Source organism: Bombus impatiens, unplaced genomic scaffold (genome assembly GCF_000188095.3).
Source record: "Bombus impatiens unplaced genomic scaffold, BIMP_2.2 scf_2222, whole genome shotgun sequence".
Taxonomy (NCBI): Eukaryota; Metazoa; Arthropoda; class Insecta; order Hymenoptera; family Apidae; genus Bombus; species Bombus impatiens.
Genome location: NT_178641.1, coordinates 3,205,857 through 3,220,677, shown reverse-complemented (window position 1 = coordinate 3,220,677; position 14,821 = coordinate 3,205,857). Strand labels below are relative to the sequence as shown.

The window sequence follows — 14,821 nt, the reverse complement described above, 5'->3', positions numbered from 1 at the left end:
ACCTGAATGAAACGAACTAGACAGCGTCGCGCCATTTCCCAATCCTATTTTTCCCTTCATTCCATCACTGTCAAAATTTTATCGAAAAATCCATCGACTTTTACTTTTCCGTAAAAAAAAAAAAATTTTCCTTTACTCATTTCGCAATTTGGATTTTTTTTTTTTTTTTTTTTTAATAAAAAAGCAGTTTTCAAGAACGTGAAATTAATTGCTAACGTAGTGAATTTTTAATCGCATTTGTCACGTTTCTCTTCCGTAGTCTTCAAGTATTCTATTGTGTATAGTTCTATAGTTATGAAACAATAAACGAATAGTTTTCTATTGTTCTTCCACTTTTTATTGAATATATTTATCCCTTTCTAGAGAAACAATGTTTCTTAATTTCAAACAATATCTTTAATTTCAAGCGCGCAACACACCTTGGGCCTTGTAATTAAACCGCCAACATTTAGACGTATTCATGTTTTTACGAATGTAATTTAACAAATGAAACCTAGGTAAAAAATTGTTACATCTACTGTCAGCAAGTATTTTAACGAGCAGTCCACTTCACATATTGCATATAGGTTCGCGCATTATGTGCATTCTATGCATATTTCGTACCTACAAATTTCGGATAATACTAACGTTTGTCCTATTAACCACAAGGTATAAGAATTGTACTAATTTTTGGCCGATTTCATAGCCACCAAACGCGATATATAAACATTGTGTGTTTTTAGCTATGAAAAGCACTTTTCGAAGAACTTCCTCTTCCTCGAATAACGTTTGAAAAAGCATTCGAAGAATCTGCATTCTCCCGTAGTTTGAGAATATCTTTAAGAAGTTTCGAACAGGCTTGGTGGAATCGCTCGATGAACCTGAAACTTGAAAGCGAGTGCAACGAATCGCGCGTAACACACCTTTCCGGCCGAGTTCCGTATCCGTCAAAAAGTTGGCGGGAACGGTTGGGTCGAAACGCCCATCCACGGAATTACCTTGAACATTGGAGGGAAAGGCTGCGAGGAAAAACTTTTTCTCTCGCTATAATTCATCGAAGGGCCGCACGGCGAATCGGCTGCACGCGGTTGTCAGCCAAATCAAGCGTAAAACGCGAGGTAATTGTCAATCCGAGAGGGTTCACTCAGAGCGCAGGAAGGGTGGTCGTAGACGAGATTAGGCGAAGGGAGGGGGGTAAAAAGCGGCACGTCGAATGTTTATAAGCTCATCGTCATTCGATTTTCACGGCTATCGATGCACTCGGAGGATTCGATTTGCGTGCAACCACGTGGAATCGATACGGGCATTTTTCAAATGAAACGCACCCTATGTTTCTGTGTTTCGCAGCCTGTTTCTTTCTAAATGTTTTATTGTTATATTACGTCACTCTGATGCGTAGCTTTGATTCTTTCGAATTCAAATGGAATTACTTTCATTAGAAGCGAATTCGAACTCGACAATCGAGTTCGCCCTTAGCGCTACCTTCTTAAATATTCCCATTCTACTTCTATTTTCGCCTAAACGACGATACACCCCGAAGAAAAAAGATTCCTGTCAAATGCATCGTATTTTATCGAATTTTATTAAAATTCTATTAAAAGATCCGTAGATTCATATTCATCGATCCGATCAATTTATTCTTCTACTAAATTTACCTTTAACTATTTCTGTTTATTTTCCATTTTACATTTTCCTCTAAACGATGATACGTTTTAAAGGAACTGTCTAAAGAAGATCACTGATCGAATGTATGATATTTTAAACGAATAACGCGCAGATAAAAGTTTCTTAAAAAATCCTTACCTCCATATTCATCGATCCAATTAATCCGTTATTCTATTAAGTTTACCTTTAAGCGACACCCTCTTAAAGGATCATGTTTTATTACCCTAAACGGAGATGCACCCCAAAGGTGGCATGGAGAAAACGAAAGCCATAGGCGTTATTCGAGCGTATTTCCAATAAAAAGATCGACCAGCTAGGTTGACTTCGATCGGCAGGGAATCAAGATCAAGAGGCGGCCGAACAATCGTGGCGCGTTTCTATGAAGTTGGTCGGGGTGAATAGAATTCGCGATGAAAAGGACGCACGCGTGCGCGCGCGAGTTCAGCCCCCTCTCTTCCTTTTTCCCTATTTTTTTCTTTCCTTTTTTTTCGGCAAAAGCCAGGGTCGCGTCGCGTTTTTCATACGGTCCTCGATAGAGACGGCCGTAAGTGCATTCACCGTGCAAATCGGGTTGCCTCGAGAGTGCAACAATACGCAACAGGTGAGGAGGAGAGATCGGTACGCGTTCAATGGCAGGTGAAGTTTCCTTTCGAACAAGAATAAGTACTCGAGATTGTGCCCGATCCGATTGCCTAAGAAGTTCCTCGCGGAAACGCTTCCCTTGTACTCTCGATCTTCTCCCCCCCTCCCCTCTGTCCCTCCCTTTCGAATGACTCGAAGCCCGTTCTAATAAATATTTCGTTCGAACAACTCTTTTTTAGTGGGCTTCTTCACACACAGAATCGTTTCTTTCATCGGTTTTGATAAATCATTCTCGTTACGACGAAGAAAAACTCGAGAGTTGGAGAGAAACAAAAAGGATAGGAAGATTGGGAGCAAAGGGCATGAGAGAATGCAGCACCTGCGCGAGGATGTTGATGCATCTGTCGGCGTTAATTAACGGGCCATTAATTATCCGGAATGGACCAATTAGGAAGATGGTCTTGTTTCGGCCTATCGTGTTCCACTCGGCAACCGCTCTAAGAAACTTGCTTGTACCGTAAATATATGTATAATACCACGTGGCTAGTGGAAGACGTGGAAATTTCCTAATATCGCGAGATTAACAATAGATATTTGCGAGAGTTCGGTCTCTGGATTTCACGTGTTATGTATGTTGGCAACGATTAATTAGATATATCCGACATGTGAATTTTTGTCAATTTTATCGAAGGTGGAGGAGTATTCCTTGAACATTCGTAAAAGTTCAAGACGTACGTTCTAGAAACTGTAGGAGAGAAAAAAAATTCGTCTCGCGTGAGTCTTTTTTTAAAAATATGATAATTTATGATAGATGCTCGAGCGGAGAAGCTGTCACGCTCGTGTCTAGACAGAGTCTCGTTTCGATTCCGTGACACGAATAAACAAGCGGAGAATGCAAGAAAAATGCGTTCGAACGTATGAGATGCGTAATCGATTACCCACGATCCATGACAGATCCCTGGATCGTTCCCCTTTCCCGTGAGAACCGTACAAAGAGAATCATCTTTCCGTTTACTATTATTCTTCGTCTTTTTATTTATACCTTAAATCGGACAGCTTTCTGAAATAAGGGTCCGCGATACAAAATAATATATTCAATAAATTGCGTGGGAAATTCGAGTTGGAGCTCTTCGATCCAACAACAAATCAACGATGTTTTATATTATAAGATTAATATATCATAGTTTCAGATCTGCCCTGAAGAAGCAGATCGCAATGTTTACCAAACGTTGGCGCAAAGTGGAAGTGCAAAGTGTGAGTGCAGAGGGCAAACACCAAAGCCAGTATTATGTATAGTTGCTAGTTACGTTTGAATGCCAAAGAAGATAACAAATTAATCCGCCCTGATATTTGTATATAAAGCTTGTACATCGTATTTCCATTTTTAGAAAACTTTTCATATTATCCTCGATATCGCTCTTTCAAGTTTATATGTTTTTAATGTTTATATGTGTACGAGTCTTCCATGTCTCAGAAATAGCTTCTTATCGAATCGAGAAGGAAAGAATCAGCTTTCCATTTACGATCATAATTAGCGTATCATTAATACACCCGAAATTACCTTCGATGTTAGCAACCCTCTTCGAGTTCATCTTCCAAAGATGGTTTCTTATCGAATTGAAAAATCAGACTCCTCTAATCAGTCGCGAGATCACGGACACCGATACCACGGAAGGAGGGACACAAAGGACAAATTAAACAGTTCCATCGACGGAGAATTTCAGGAACCCTCTCTCGGTGTATACTGTCATTATCTGTCCATCGTAGTTTCCTCGGCCTTTCGTCGCGTTTCCTCGTAGTAGGTCGCGAATCAAGATGGACCGAGGCAAGGGGTGTACACCCTTCATCAAAATGTACATGGACGCGGAGCGAGCGGTCCGGACTGAAGGAAGGAAACAGAATCTTTTGAGGAGAGCTGCGGTGTGTGTTGGAAAATGGGATCGCTTCTCACGATTCCTTTCTTCCGATCATGGTCCAATGAGGCTTCTAGGAAATTTTCCCTTCCTGTCAGAGTATTTTAGTCGGAAAGAAGGATACTTAACCCTTATGAGACTAATGGTAAATATGTCTCATTATTGCATTGATAGTTGTAGCATTTGATTTTACAAAATTTCGTTTGTGTATTAGCTGCTACTTTTTAAACGATATGTCTTTAAATCTGCCAGAATGTTTTCATTTTTAATTATGTTATATGAAAACTCTTTCGTTCGATCATGACATTAAAATCAGAAAATTAAGGAAACTGTAGCGTCGTTTAACTTACGTTCTGCTGCTGCCATCTGCTGCAATAATGCGTACTTTGCTTGCTTTAGAAATTACAAGTGGCTCGCATTCTTTTCTGGTTTGGGTCTACTATATAGCCAATGCTATAACCTGATTGTGTTGTCTGGAAGAAAGAGAAGTCCGCGCGGAAAGGGTTAAGCGCGAACCAACTCTAAAGATTACTTTCAATTCCATTAACAAATATCCGATAACTCGATAAATAGCGAGTAACGTTCGATAAAAATTTCCCTCCCTAGTACAAATTTCAAAGTTAAAAGAAACAAAGAACGAGAGGGTTAAAGAACAGCGAGGTTCGACGATCGTCCGCAAAGCTGAAGAGAAGGGTGCCTTGAGTATTCGAGATCGAGGGCTTCCGAGAAACCGCGAAACAAAGCTCGAATAGAAGGGCTATCTCGAGGAGATCGATCGATGCATCTCGAGCGCCTCACTGCCAACAAAGAGGTATTCCTTTGGAATCGAAGAAACAAAAAAAAAAAAAAAAAAAAAAGAAACGCACCACTGGTGCCCTGTTGGTAATCGATCGATCGAGAAAGAAGGGGTTCTCTGGCAAAAGCGCCGACCCCCTCGAGGGAGCAGAGAGAAAAGGAGAAAGAAAGTAGTGGGCGACGAGACGGATAAGTAGGTAGAAGAGCTGAACCCGCGTAGATCAGATCTAGCTTGTGATTCGCCCGCGATCCGGTAATAACGACACAAAAGTAGGATTCTGTACGATGGAACGAGGAAGAGAAACGACAAGCGTACACGAAGGGAAAAAGAGAAAGGAGAGACTCGCTGTAGGTGAAGAAAGAAAAAGAAGGAAAAGACTACGATGAAGAGTGGGGAGTTGGAGAAGCATTGAATGTCTCGAATAAGTAGAGATTTCCGGATGCTGTGCGTGTACGGTCTACTATTTCGCCCTCGTCTTCTCTTACCTGGAACCACCCCCTCTTACGAGCTCACCCCACTCTCTGCTCTTGATCTTTTACCTATGGGAAAAATCTACATTGAGTCGAGGGCGAATGAATGGAGGGAGGAGAGGTGACCGGTTCACGGCGGAATCTTTTGTGGGCCGGATTCCTTCTGTCGGGTCCATCCGCTGCAACAACGTCCTGTGCCACGCCACGACAACACGGGGTCCTTCCTGGAGCTCGCGAGCGCCCACACCCCCGCTATACCTCGAACTCTGCCCTCTCGTATAGCAGGCCGCACGTGCAGGTAGCCGAGATGAACGCGTTCTGCTTTCTCACGGCAATTCTGCCCGGCAACTTCGTCGCACCAATTCCCGCGGTCTGGTTTTAGCGCGAATTTTAGGCGAACGAAAGGTGACACGTTCAAAGGTGCGGACTTTTGTGGAGATGCTGAGCCCTTGATGCAGGAGTGTGGGTCGATTTTTGAAGATCTATGTTACCTTCCTTTTCATCCTTGATGAAACCAATTGAAAACTACAGGCGGAGTGTTTAACATGTACATTTTCGTTTACTTTTATTCCACTTTGGATATAATGGTATATTTTTCTATAGAATTTATAACGTGGTATGGTTCGTTGATTTTCGCAATATTAGTTTTCGGCTTAGAGGAAATACTTTAGCACAACAATATTTTATTACAAGCGTTTCAACAAAATTTTTTTTGAAGTTTACGCGTAATCCAAAGATCAAACAGAAGAAACATAGAAGAAACAGAGTTTTATCTGAATGACTGACGGTATTTTACATTTTAAAATTGTTTCCTTGTAAAATATATGGAAATATGATTTATCGTGCTTTTCTTCTCTCAAGCAAATGCATTCTGCGCATTTCTACCTTCAAACTCTCCATAAATACATAAAAGTCAGCAGTCTACTAACAACTAATAACTCCATATCCTAACTAATCACCAACAACTCGGTTTCAATAATCCGTGACATTAGTTAATACCGAATGCACGTAATCGAGAAATAAAGGCTAAGAAACACGGGTTAAGAAAAAAAAGGCGCACAAACTCGAGAAAGAAGTCTTTCCCCATGCTCGTCTAATAGAGGCACATGACGAAGCAGTATCCACGACCTTTGCTTTCATATTCCTCCGCTCCGATCTCTCACGGGAGGAGATTAGTGAGTTAGGTTCGCGCGTTGTCCGTCCAAACGGACACGTCGCGAAGATGAAGAGAGAAACGTTGGGCGGAGAGCCTCTTGCTCGTCCCTAGATAATTACGATCTGTACGTTTATTTCTAGAGGAGTCTTTGACCAGGGTGAAACCGCTTACACGCCCATTTACAGCCGGGTGTGGCGGTAATTTATTTCGACAAGTGGCGAAACCATGTTTTAACGCCGCCAGCGTTTGTTTGTCTGAGAGGCGACGCGAATTCTTTTAATTCTTTAACGAGGAAGGTAACGATTGCGTAATGCTACCTCCGCACCATCGTTACGCAATCGCTTTGCGAAAGAAACGAAGAGATTCGAAGTTTGTCGAGTCAGTAAATAAGAGTACCCTACTGATCCATATAACAACCACGTAGAATAGAAAGGAACAATTCACTTCACTTTCCATTGTAATTGGCGCGAGTCGAATAACAATCAACTTAAAGCGAATTAAAATCGACTGGATTTTTCAAACGTGGCATAGCTTCGTGATCGACTGATATTCCTAGCGATATATTTTTAATGTAACGTAATATATGTAACATGTGTTTTGCGTTGTTGATGAATGTAAAACTTTTGAATGTAAAAATAAGTTTCTATCTGTCTTTTTCTTTAAATAAATACAATTTAGATATCACAGTTGTCTCATTAGGTAAAACAGTTTCCTATCCAGATTTCATTCTTCTAGTTATATTGATAGAAATATGAATTCGCATAGATATTCATCGTCTAGTTATTGGTTGTTAGAAGTCGAGATATTTCAGGGACTATTTATCGTTGTTTGAGGGAAAGAATTTGGAAAATGTGGAACCCGAAGTTTCCCCCTCCACAGAGGGAAATATACCTCGGAATGGGAGAATCTATTTCTTCTGGGTTCTTTCTTCGCGGTCGGGAAGGAAATCCAGCGCGTTCCGTGCCAGGGGAGGAAATATTTTTATTGGGACGATTGCGGTTGACGTACGAGGGTCCTTCGAATTCGCGGCGCCGGGATCCATCGTAGGATCACGGTCGCTCGAGTGTCCTGATTGATTCTCCTCGTCGCTAGCTGCAAGAAAAATCCAAAAATAATTCCCAAGCAAAATTTACAGCCAGTCATCTGAAGGAGACTGCCTTGAAATTATTATTATCGCGAGCATCAAACTTTTTGTTCTACAAGCAAAAAGTCAAAGAAAGATTTTTGCATGTTTATGATAATAAAGTTTATTCATAAAGAACAGCTTAATACATTTGCAGCTTTCAGAATATCGCTACGCTGCGCTTCTATTTTGTTTCTCACGAGAAAAATGTTTATTATAAAATAATAACGTTTGTTTCAACGCACCGCTTATCGTTTTATGTATCTCTTTCCCTGAATCGTTTTATCGAAGCGAATTACTTGAAAACGCGATAGCATTGTGTAAATCTATGTAAAAGAATATCGCTTATTGCAACATGTTACATATACTACGTAATGTTTGAATAAATATTTAAACAGGGCAAAGTTTTGTTACAAAAGTAGTAAATTAACGCGACGCAGTATACGCGTTAAAGTCAGTCATGCATCAATGACAGCGTGTCGAAGAAGCAATAAATGTAAAACAGATGAACGAACCGACCTTGCCCTCAACGTTCGAGAAAAACTTCTAATAAGATTAATGGACGATTCAACTGTTTCTGTTTAAAAAATAAAAAGAAGGTATCTTAGACGACCTAAGACTAAACGTTCAGCTTTTTTCGCCGCAAGTTAAAGATAAATGATATGGATTTTAATTAACAGGAGGAATACGAGACTCGACCATCGCGTGCGCGCGGGGTTTGAGGAAACAGCGCGCGAGCGGATCTTTGTTAAGAGAAATTTAGACACAGCCTCTGCGTTATGCCACATTAGCGCTCCTCGGGATTCCGGTTTTTCAATACGACCAGTCATCCTCGAAGAATCGACAGACAATGTGGCGGCAGCCCCCTTCCTCGTCACTGGACCCTCGTAAGTAGCGCGCTCTCTTTATCTTTCCCTCCTCTCGTCAGCCGGGTCAGTAAAATAAAAAAAAAAAAAAAGAAAAGGAAAGGAGGAAAAGTAATAAAAAAAAGGTAGAGCTTTGGACGTGCGTTTACTCAAAGATTTAGAATCCCGGCATTGTGTTTAATCGCAAGGAAACTTAGACCGAACTGTGTTACCGATCGATTATTTCAGCCGCTAGTTCCCCGAATCGAACATTTTTCCAACTTCTTATTTCTTTGTTATAGATATGTATCGTGGCTATCACGATTGTGGATAATTAATGAAATTTTCTGTACAAGATCGATGGATTAGCACCGGGGATTATTATCCTAAGATCTTTAATACAGCGTGTCGCAATGAAAAACACTATGATGTGTCTATTGGGACAGATCGTAAAGTGCAATTGCTTTATCTTCACTGTAGAAGCTTGGAAATAATTACGACTTGCGAAGAAAACATAGGACCCGAATAATTGTTAATATACCACGATCTTTTTTATGCATTTATAGAAAATTTGAAAAGGCAAAATTGCACATAAAATATTAGTTTCGCAAAAATTTCTTTCCCTTTGTAAGGGAATGATATGTTATACAAGAAGATAATATAAATTCAATAAAATAATATAAAACAAAAGATCTGGTGCATCTATTATTTCCTTATATTCGGTTGCTAACTGAGTGATTACAGATTCTGCCAATAGGTGGCGTCACTATCAACCAATAGAAACCATGCTGCCAATCTAATAGAACGAAAAAACTATTGGCATAACCTATCATATTTATCACGAGAGTTATTTACAAAATTCGAATTTTAGAACTAAAGCAGTAAAGACATAGATCGACATCTCACTGCGGCACTCGAAGGACGTCGAAATAGAATCGTTCAAGTGTTGCAGTTGAATCGAACAGTTTATCGAAAAGATGATCGAGTAGCGACGGAACGAAGAGTGGACAGAAACTGGCCGCGAGATGACTCAGTCCATGACTGGCCGACTAGAAACTACGTTTCGCGTCGCATCGGTTTCATCCACGGCCCAGCGATGATCATTCCCCATGGTGGACGTGCGGGACTGACAGACTGGAGGCTTCGCGTTCATTAGCTAGCTATTCAGTTCAACGGGCCAACTGGCGAGGGTGGATTCTGACTCCGGTGGCTGCTGGAATGTCCGACATGTTACTCTATCCTCACACATAATTACACAAGCCTTGGCAGACGCAGCCGCCACGGTTCGCCCTTACGCCACTGTTCACCTTTTATCGCTCCGGATGAACAAAATCACAGCCTTCCGGGGATCCGTCAGGCATCTGTTATATCACCATCTCTCGATCCTTCGAGAACAGTCGTTGGTTATAAATTAAATACATCCTTGGTTGTAGAATTATTGTACATATTCGCTCGTTTATAAGCAGACTGTGGATATTTATGGAAATTCAGATTCTTATGGATAGTAATTGAAATGCTGAAACCTACATAGAAAATTGTTTAATCCATTAAACTATATGAAGTATTATCTTTAAGTAAGTATTATATATTGTAAATATTATAGATATTATTCTGAAATACTATATATTAAATTTGATCGTGTCATGATATTTATTTATTTATTTGTTTAAATGAGAAATAAAAAACACCCTTTGTCGTATAACGTAATGAAATAGGGCAAGGTCATAATTAAAATACACATATATTTTGCAGGACACAGAGACCATTTACGCGAACTCTTCCTCGATGGTTAAAAAGAACTGGTAAAAAGGCAAACAAGGATAGATGAGTAAAATTATAAAAGTCATTCTTTTGGCAAGTCACGTGGCAAAGTAATAAGATTAATTTTAAACACTGAAGGAGACAATAATATATACCAATACCTAATACTTAATACCTAGTACCAAAAAAGAAAACAAACCTTGGGTCGTTGACATTACTTGGTTATACAGTACTACTGTAATTTACCCTCACCTTTCTATATTTAGTTTCATTTATTATATATGTATATCTAAATATAGAAAGATGAAGGTAAATTACGATAAATCTACCTTCAGCGAGTGTTTGAAGTACATTAAAGTTAGCCCAAAAGGATTCCCGTGCCACAACAAGGTATTATTGTTAAAACGTGTTGAAGAAGCATGAAGAGATAATTGCTCGATCATATTAGATAGAATAGGGAATAATACCTTTGTTTATATTTGCTACGAAATAAGTTATCGAGGATTATTTTCCGCTTGCTAACATTGTGTAGGTTCAAGTATTACTAAAATCGTCGCGAGTCTCCCTAATCGCGATTTTCTAACTAAATTACGTCTAATGGAAAATAATCGAGCGCCGACACACATTCGGGCGATAGCGCGTATATCGGTAGGTACAATTTCAATTTTGCTATCTCCCCCCTCGGGTTGGTTTCTCGATTCCTACTCGAAGGGACCAGGAAACGACAGGGGTAAAGGACGGTGTAAGATTCGACGTTAGATAGGCGAGAGTTAGGCCCGCGTCAGGCAGCTTCTCCTTCTCGACCTGTCAGTCAAATCCTTCCTCCCTTTTCACCTCAAACCTCTCCCCTCGTCCTCCAGTTCGGTTCCCGACGTGTACTCCCTCCCCTTCGATCACCCTCTCTCGCTCTCACCCTCTGCAAGGGCCGCCCCCGCGGACTCGGTAATTGAATTTCACGAGTTGGTTACCCAAACCCCCGGGTTCCTAGCCCCATCTCTCGTCTCCTGGCCGTCTCGTGGGCTGTTCCACCAGGGGCAGACTGCGCCGTTCCCGATGCCGATGCTGCTGCCGGGTTCCGTGTGTGTGCCAAGGGTCTGCCAACCTACTTGATGCCCGCTTAATGTCGTATCACAACATTGATTACCACATCGTCGCACGATTGCCGCGAGAATGCTCTCTCGCTTTCCCGCCTTTCGCTCTGATTCCTCGTTGTTAAATGTTTGCACGCCTTATTGGTTCTTCGAGGATTTTACACGAGATATGAATAGATGGTTTAATCAGCTTTAGAACAGCGTAGAAATGTTAGCGAACTTTTTTGTACTTCGTTATGTTATAAATAAAAAAATCAATAGCCATCATTAGACTTGACCAATTTTAATGTGTCTCTGTCACTCTTATTTGACGTTCCGGCTTTTAAGTCGATATTCAGTCACGCTGATACGGTTAGCGGAATAAGTATCGCGAATAAGCACGCGGATCAAGTAGATTTGTTCTTATATTATATTATATAACGTAAGAAGATCTCATCGGATATGGATTAAACTTATGTATTTGTTGCTAAAGTATATTTATATGTCTGTGCGTACACTTGTCTAAACTTTGTATAACAGTACTTGTTGGTACAGTAATGGATACGTAAATAAGATAAAATAAATAAACGTAATAAATTTACGTGTAACTCGAATCCACGGATACTTTTCGCTTCCTCTTTCTGATTTTCTTTCAACGTTTCCGAATATCCTGTTGTTTCGATATTTTCACGTCGATTGATATTCTCGAAATAACCAACAGTGGAAATCGGTTGACTGCGGCTTTTTGTTGCAAATAAAAATATGTCGTCTTCCTAATTGTAAGAGCACGATACACGAATTATCAAAAATATCAGAAGCTTCGTCACTCGTACAAGTCGATATTTGTTTGAGAAAGACAGGTCTGCCATTCCAGCTGGATTTAACAAGTCAAACTGATTTTTCACGAGTCGAGCTCCTCTCGGTTGTTTGTATCCATCGCCGCTTTCTCTCCCCAGCCTTGTTTCTCTTTTTGTCTCTGCTTCTGTCTAGCCGGAAGCCCCTTTCATTCTGTTCCTTCGGCACCATACATCGAATTCGAAGTTTTTCACCGGCTCTTCCCGACCGATAATAATTTTAAAAAGGGGGATGCCCGGGGGCCCTCGAGGTGTCGAGCCGGCGAAGACGAATTATCATCGCATGACGCGTACTCTTATTTATAGTCCGTCCCCGCATCAACCTTCTTTTTTCGCACAGCGTTCGAATCCATCGGCGATTCGTGGATTCGCGAATAAATTCATAAATCCATCCATTTCTTCGTTGAATTGTTGTTAACAGAAATGAGCATATGAAAAATTAAAACACGACTAAGAAATGTTACTTGTCCAACTAGAATATGTGGTACATGATGGCCCATGAAAATATTTATCTACTCATAGAAACCTTTTACGAGTATATTATCTGTATATTTTATAGGAAACATTTTACAATTTTACTATGTTACGCTCTAATGAGATATGACTATTGTCGCATCGATAAAATTTGCCATTAATTTGTAGCGAGATATTTATTGCAGACATACGTTTGATCGATACAGCGTGTTGCTACGGTATAGTTCGTAAAATTGTACCAACGGTTAGACCACGGATTTTCATGCGAATTCGTGTTTTCCAGAACATAATTAAAAAAGTAGAACCTCGATAGAAAATTGTTTTTCTAACTGTTGTTAGAAATAACAATACGTATTTCGTATATTTCACTTTTCCGCACTATGCGCATTCTGTGCGATTTTGTACTTCCGAATTTCCTATAAAAGCATAAAAATCCGTCTACTAATGGTGTTAACTGAATTGTACGAAAGAGTCAATAAAATCACAGAAAACTTCACTGACAATAACACCGCGGTTAAGTAGACTGGATTCGATCGGTTAACCCTTTCGAGGCGTGAAAAAAGGGTGAAAATAGATGGTGTTGCGAAGGTATCGACAAATCGACGACAGCGAAGGAATCGACCTGACGAAAATACGAAAAGGGGAGGAAAGATAGCGGCGCTGACAATTGGGGCAACGGTGTGATCCGATATTGCGACGGCAACCGTGCGCCACTTCAGGGCGGATCTGGTTGGTCAATCAGCGGTGCATTGTACGTAACGAACCTCCGCACTCGGCCGAGTTTAATGCCCGTACGTGGACCTTCGTGAACGTGTGTGCGCGTGGGTTATTAAATATGACGAGAAGAAGGGATGTCGGGGGCCGGGGAGGCGGCCTCCTCCCAGTTTCCTGAACGTCGACGTTTGACGTCGAGATTGTCGTTTAGCGTTCTCCTGGCAGGGAGAGTTCGCGTTCCTCCGCAATCTTTCAGCCTCTTTTTTTTTTTTTTTTTTTATAAATTCTTTCAGCCACGTCAATTTATTCGCGCGTTTTACACTGTCGAACTACCGTCATCATCTGTTTACGCATTTATGAGAAATCACGAATACGCGGGAATTTCGCGGGTGAGAAACACTATTAGATCAAAGTAGATTAATTTTTATTGCGTTTCGCATTTTCACGTTCTTTTCGCGGATGAAGAAGGTATTCTAATGCGATATAGTATCGAAGATCGGATTAATTTGCTTGATCGCGAATATCTTTTGAAAAGAAAAAGTTTCGTTAACATCGTACGCACAACTCGCGATGATCAGCGTTTTTGGAATGCTGCAAAGATTGGTAAAAACGCGTGCTTAATTCCAAGATCAAACTGAATTATCTTGTGGGATACTCCAGATCTCGCTGTTTCATAGAAATTTTCGTTTCTTCGAGCATAGCGTAAACCTCGTCTGTATTTTCCTCGCGAAATCTCTTTTCAGAAATTTTCTCATAGCGGTCGTATCAATTCGCTCGGCGCTTGTACGCGCTCAAAAATATCTCCATTTATTCGGCTGGGAAAATGAAGAATCTTCGTATTCCGTCGAGACAAGAGCAAGATGAGAGTCGATGGTGTTTTTCAGTAGCCGCTGGTCTTCCGCAACACTGTCAGAAGCTCTCTAGTATCTTGAAAACAGGGGGTGGTGGCATGGAACGTGCATAAATTTGGACGGTAGCGTCTTATAGCTCGGCGGATGGTGCTCGAAAGCAGTGAAGTGGACCTCTTGGTAACGGCGAGCACTTATTCGCTCGCTCGCTCGCCAATCCAAATGAATTGGATAATTTGATCAGCTCGTTGCTGGCCCTTTGTTGCCTCCTGGGAACTTTGAATGGTCCAGTCGGCCGTCGTCCCTCTTTTTCGCTCTTTTCCTCTCCTTTTCTCTTTTACTTCACCGGCGATCCGATCCCGCGCTCCGTTTCTCTCTTGTCTTTTCCATTCTCTCTCCCTTTCGTTTCTCCTCCTCTACTAGCTTCCGTTCGCCGATCTCTCGCCCCTTTCCACGCTCTGATAGCCGAAAGAAGAATCAAGAGAAGAAGACTCGTGGATGAACGAAGAAAACAGCCGCGGTGCAGTTTCTCTGGCTTCGAATACCAAGCGCCGAACCGCGATTGGCGGTT

At 41.0% G+C, this 14,821-nt stretch overlaps 1 protein-coding gene across 3 annotated transcripts in view; it reads right to left on the bottom strand.

The window, feature by feature from the left end:
* Positions 1 to 5,974: 5,974 nt before the first annotated feature.
* Positions 5,975 to 14,821, bottom strand: part of LOC112213930 — a 216,026-nt gene continuing 207,179 nt past the window's right edge. For all 3 annotated transcript variants that reach the window (XM_033324394.1, XM_033324393.1, XM_024371975.2), the window contains one exon: positions 5,975 to 7,653. In XM_033324394.1, coding sequence (XP_033180285.1) covers positions 7,469 to 7,653 — 185 coding nt within the window. In that variant the 3' untranslated portion in view covers positions 5,975 to 7,468. The remainder of the gene's footprint in view (positions 7,654 to 14,821) is intronic.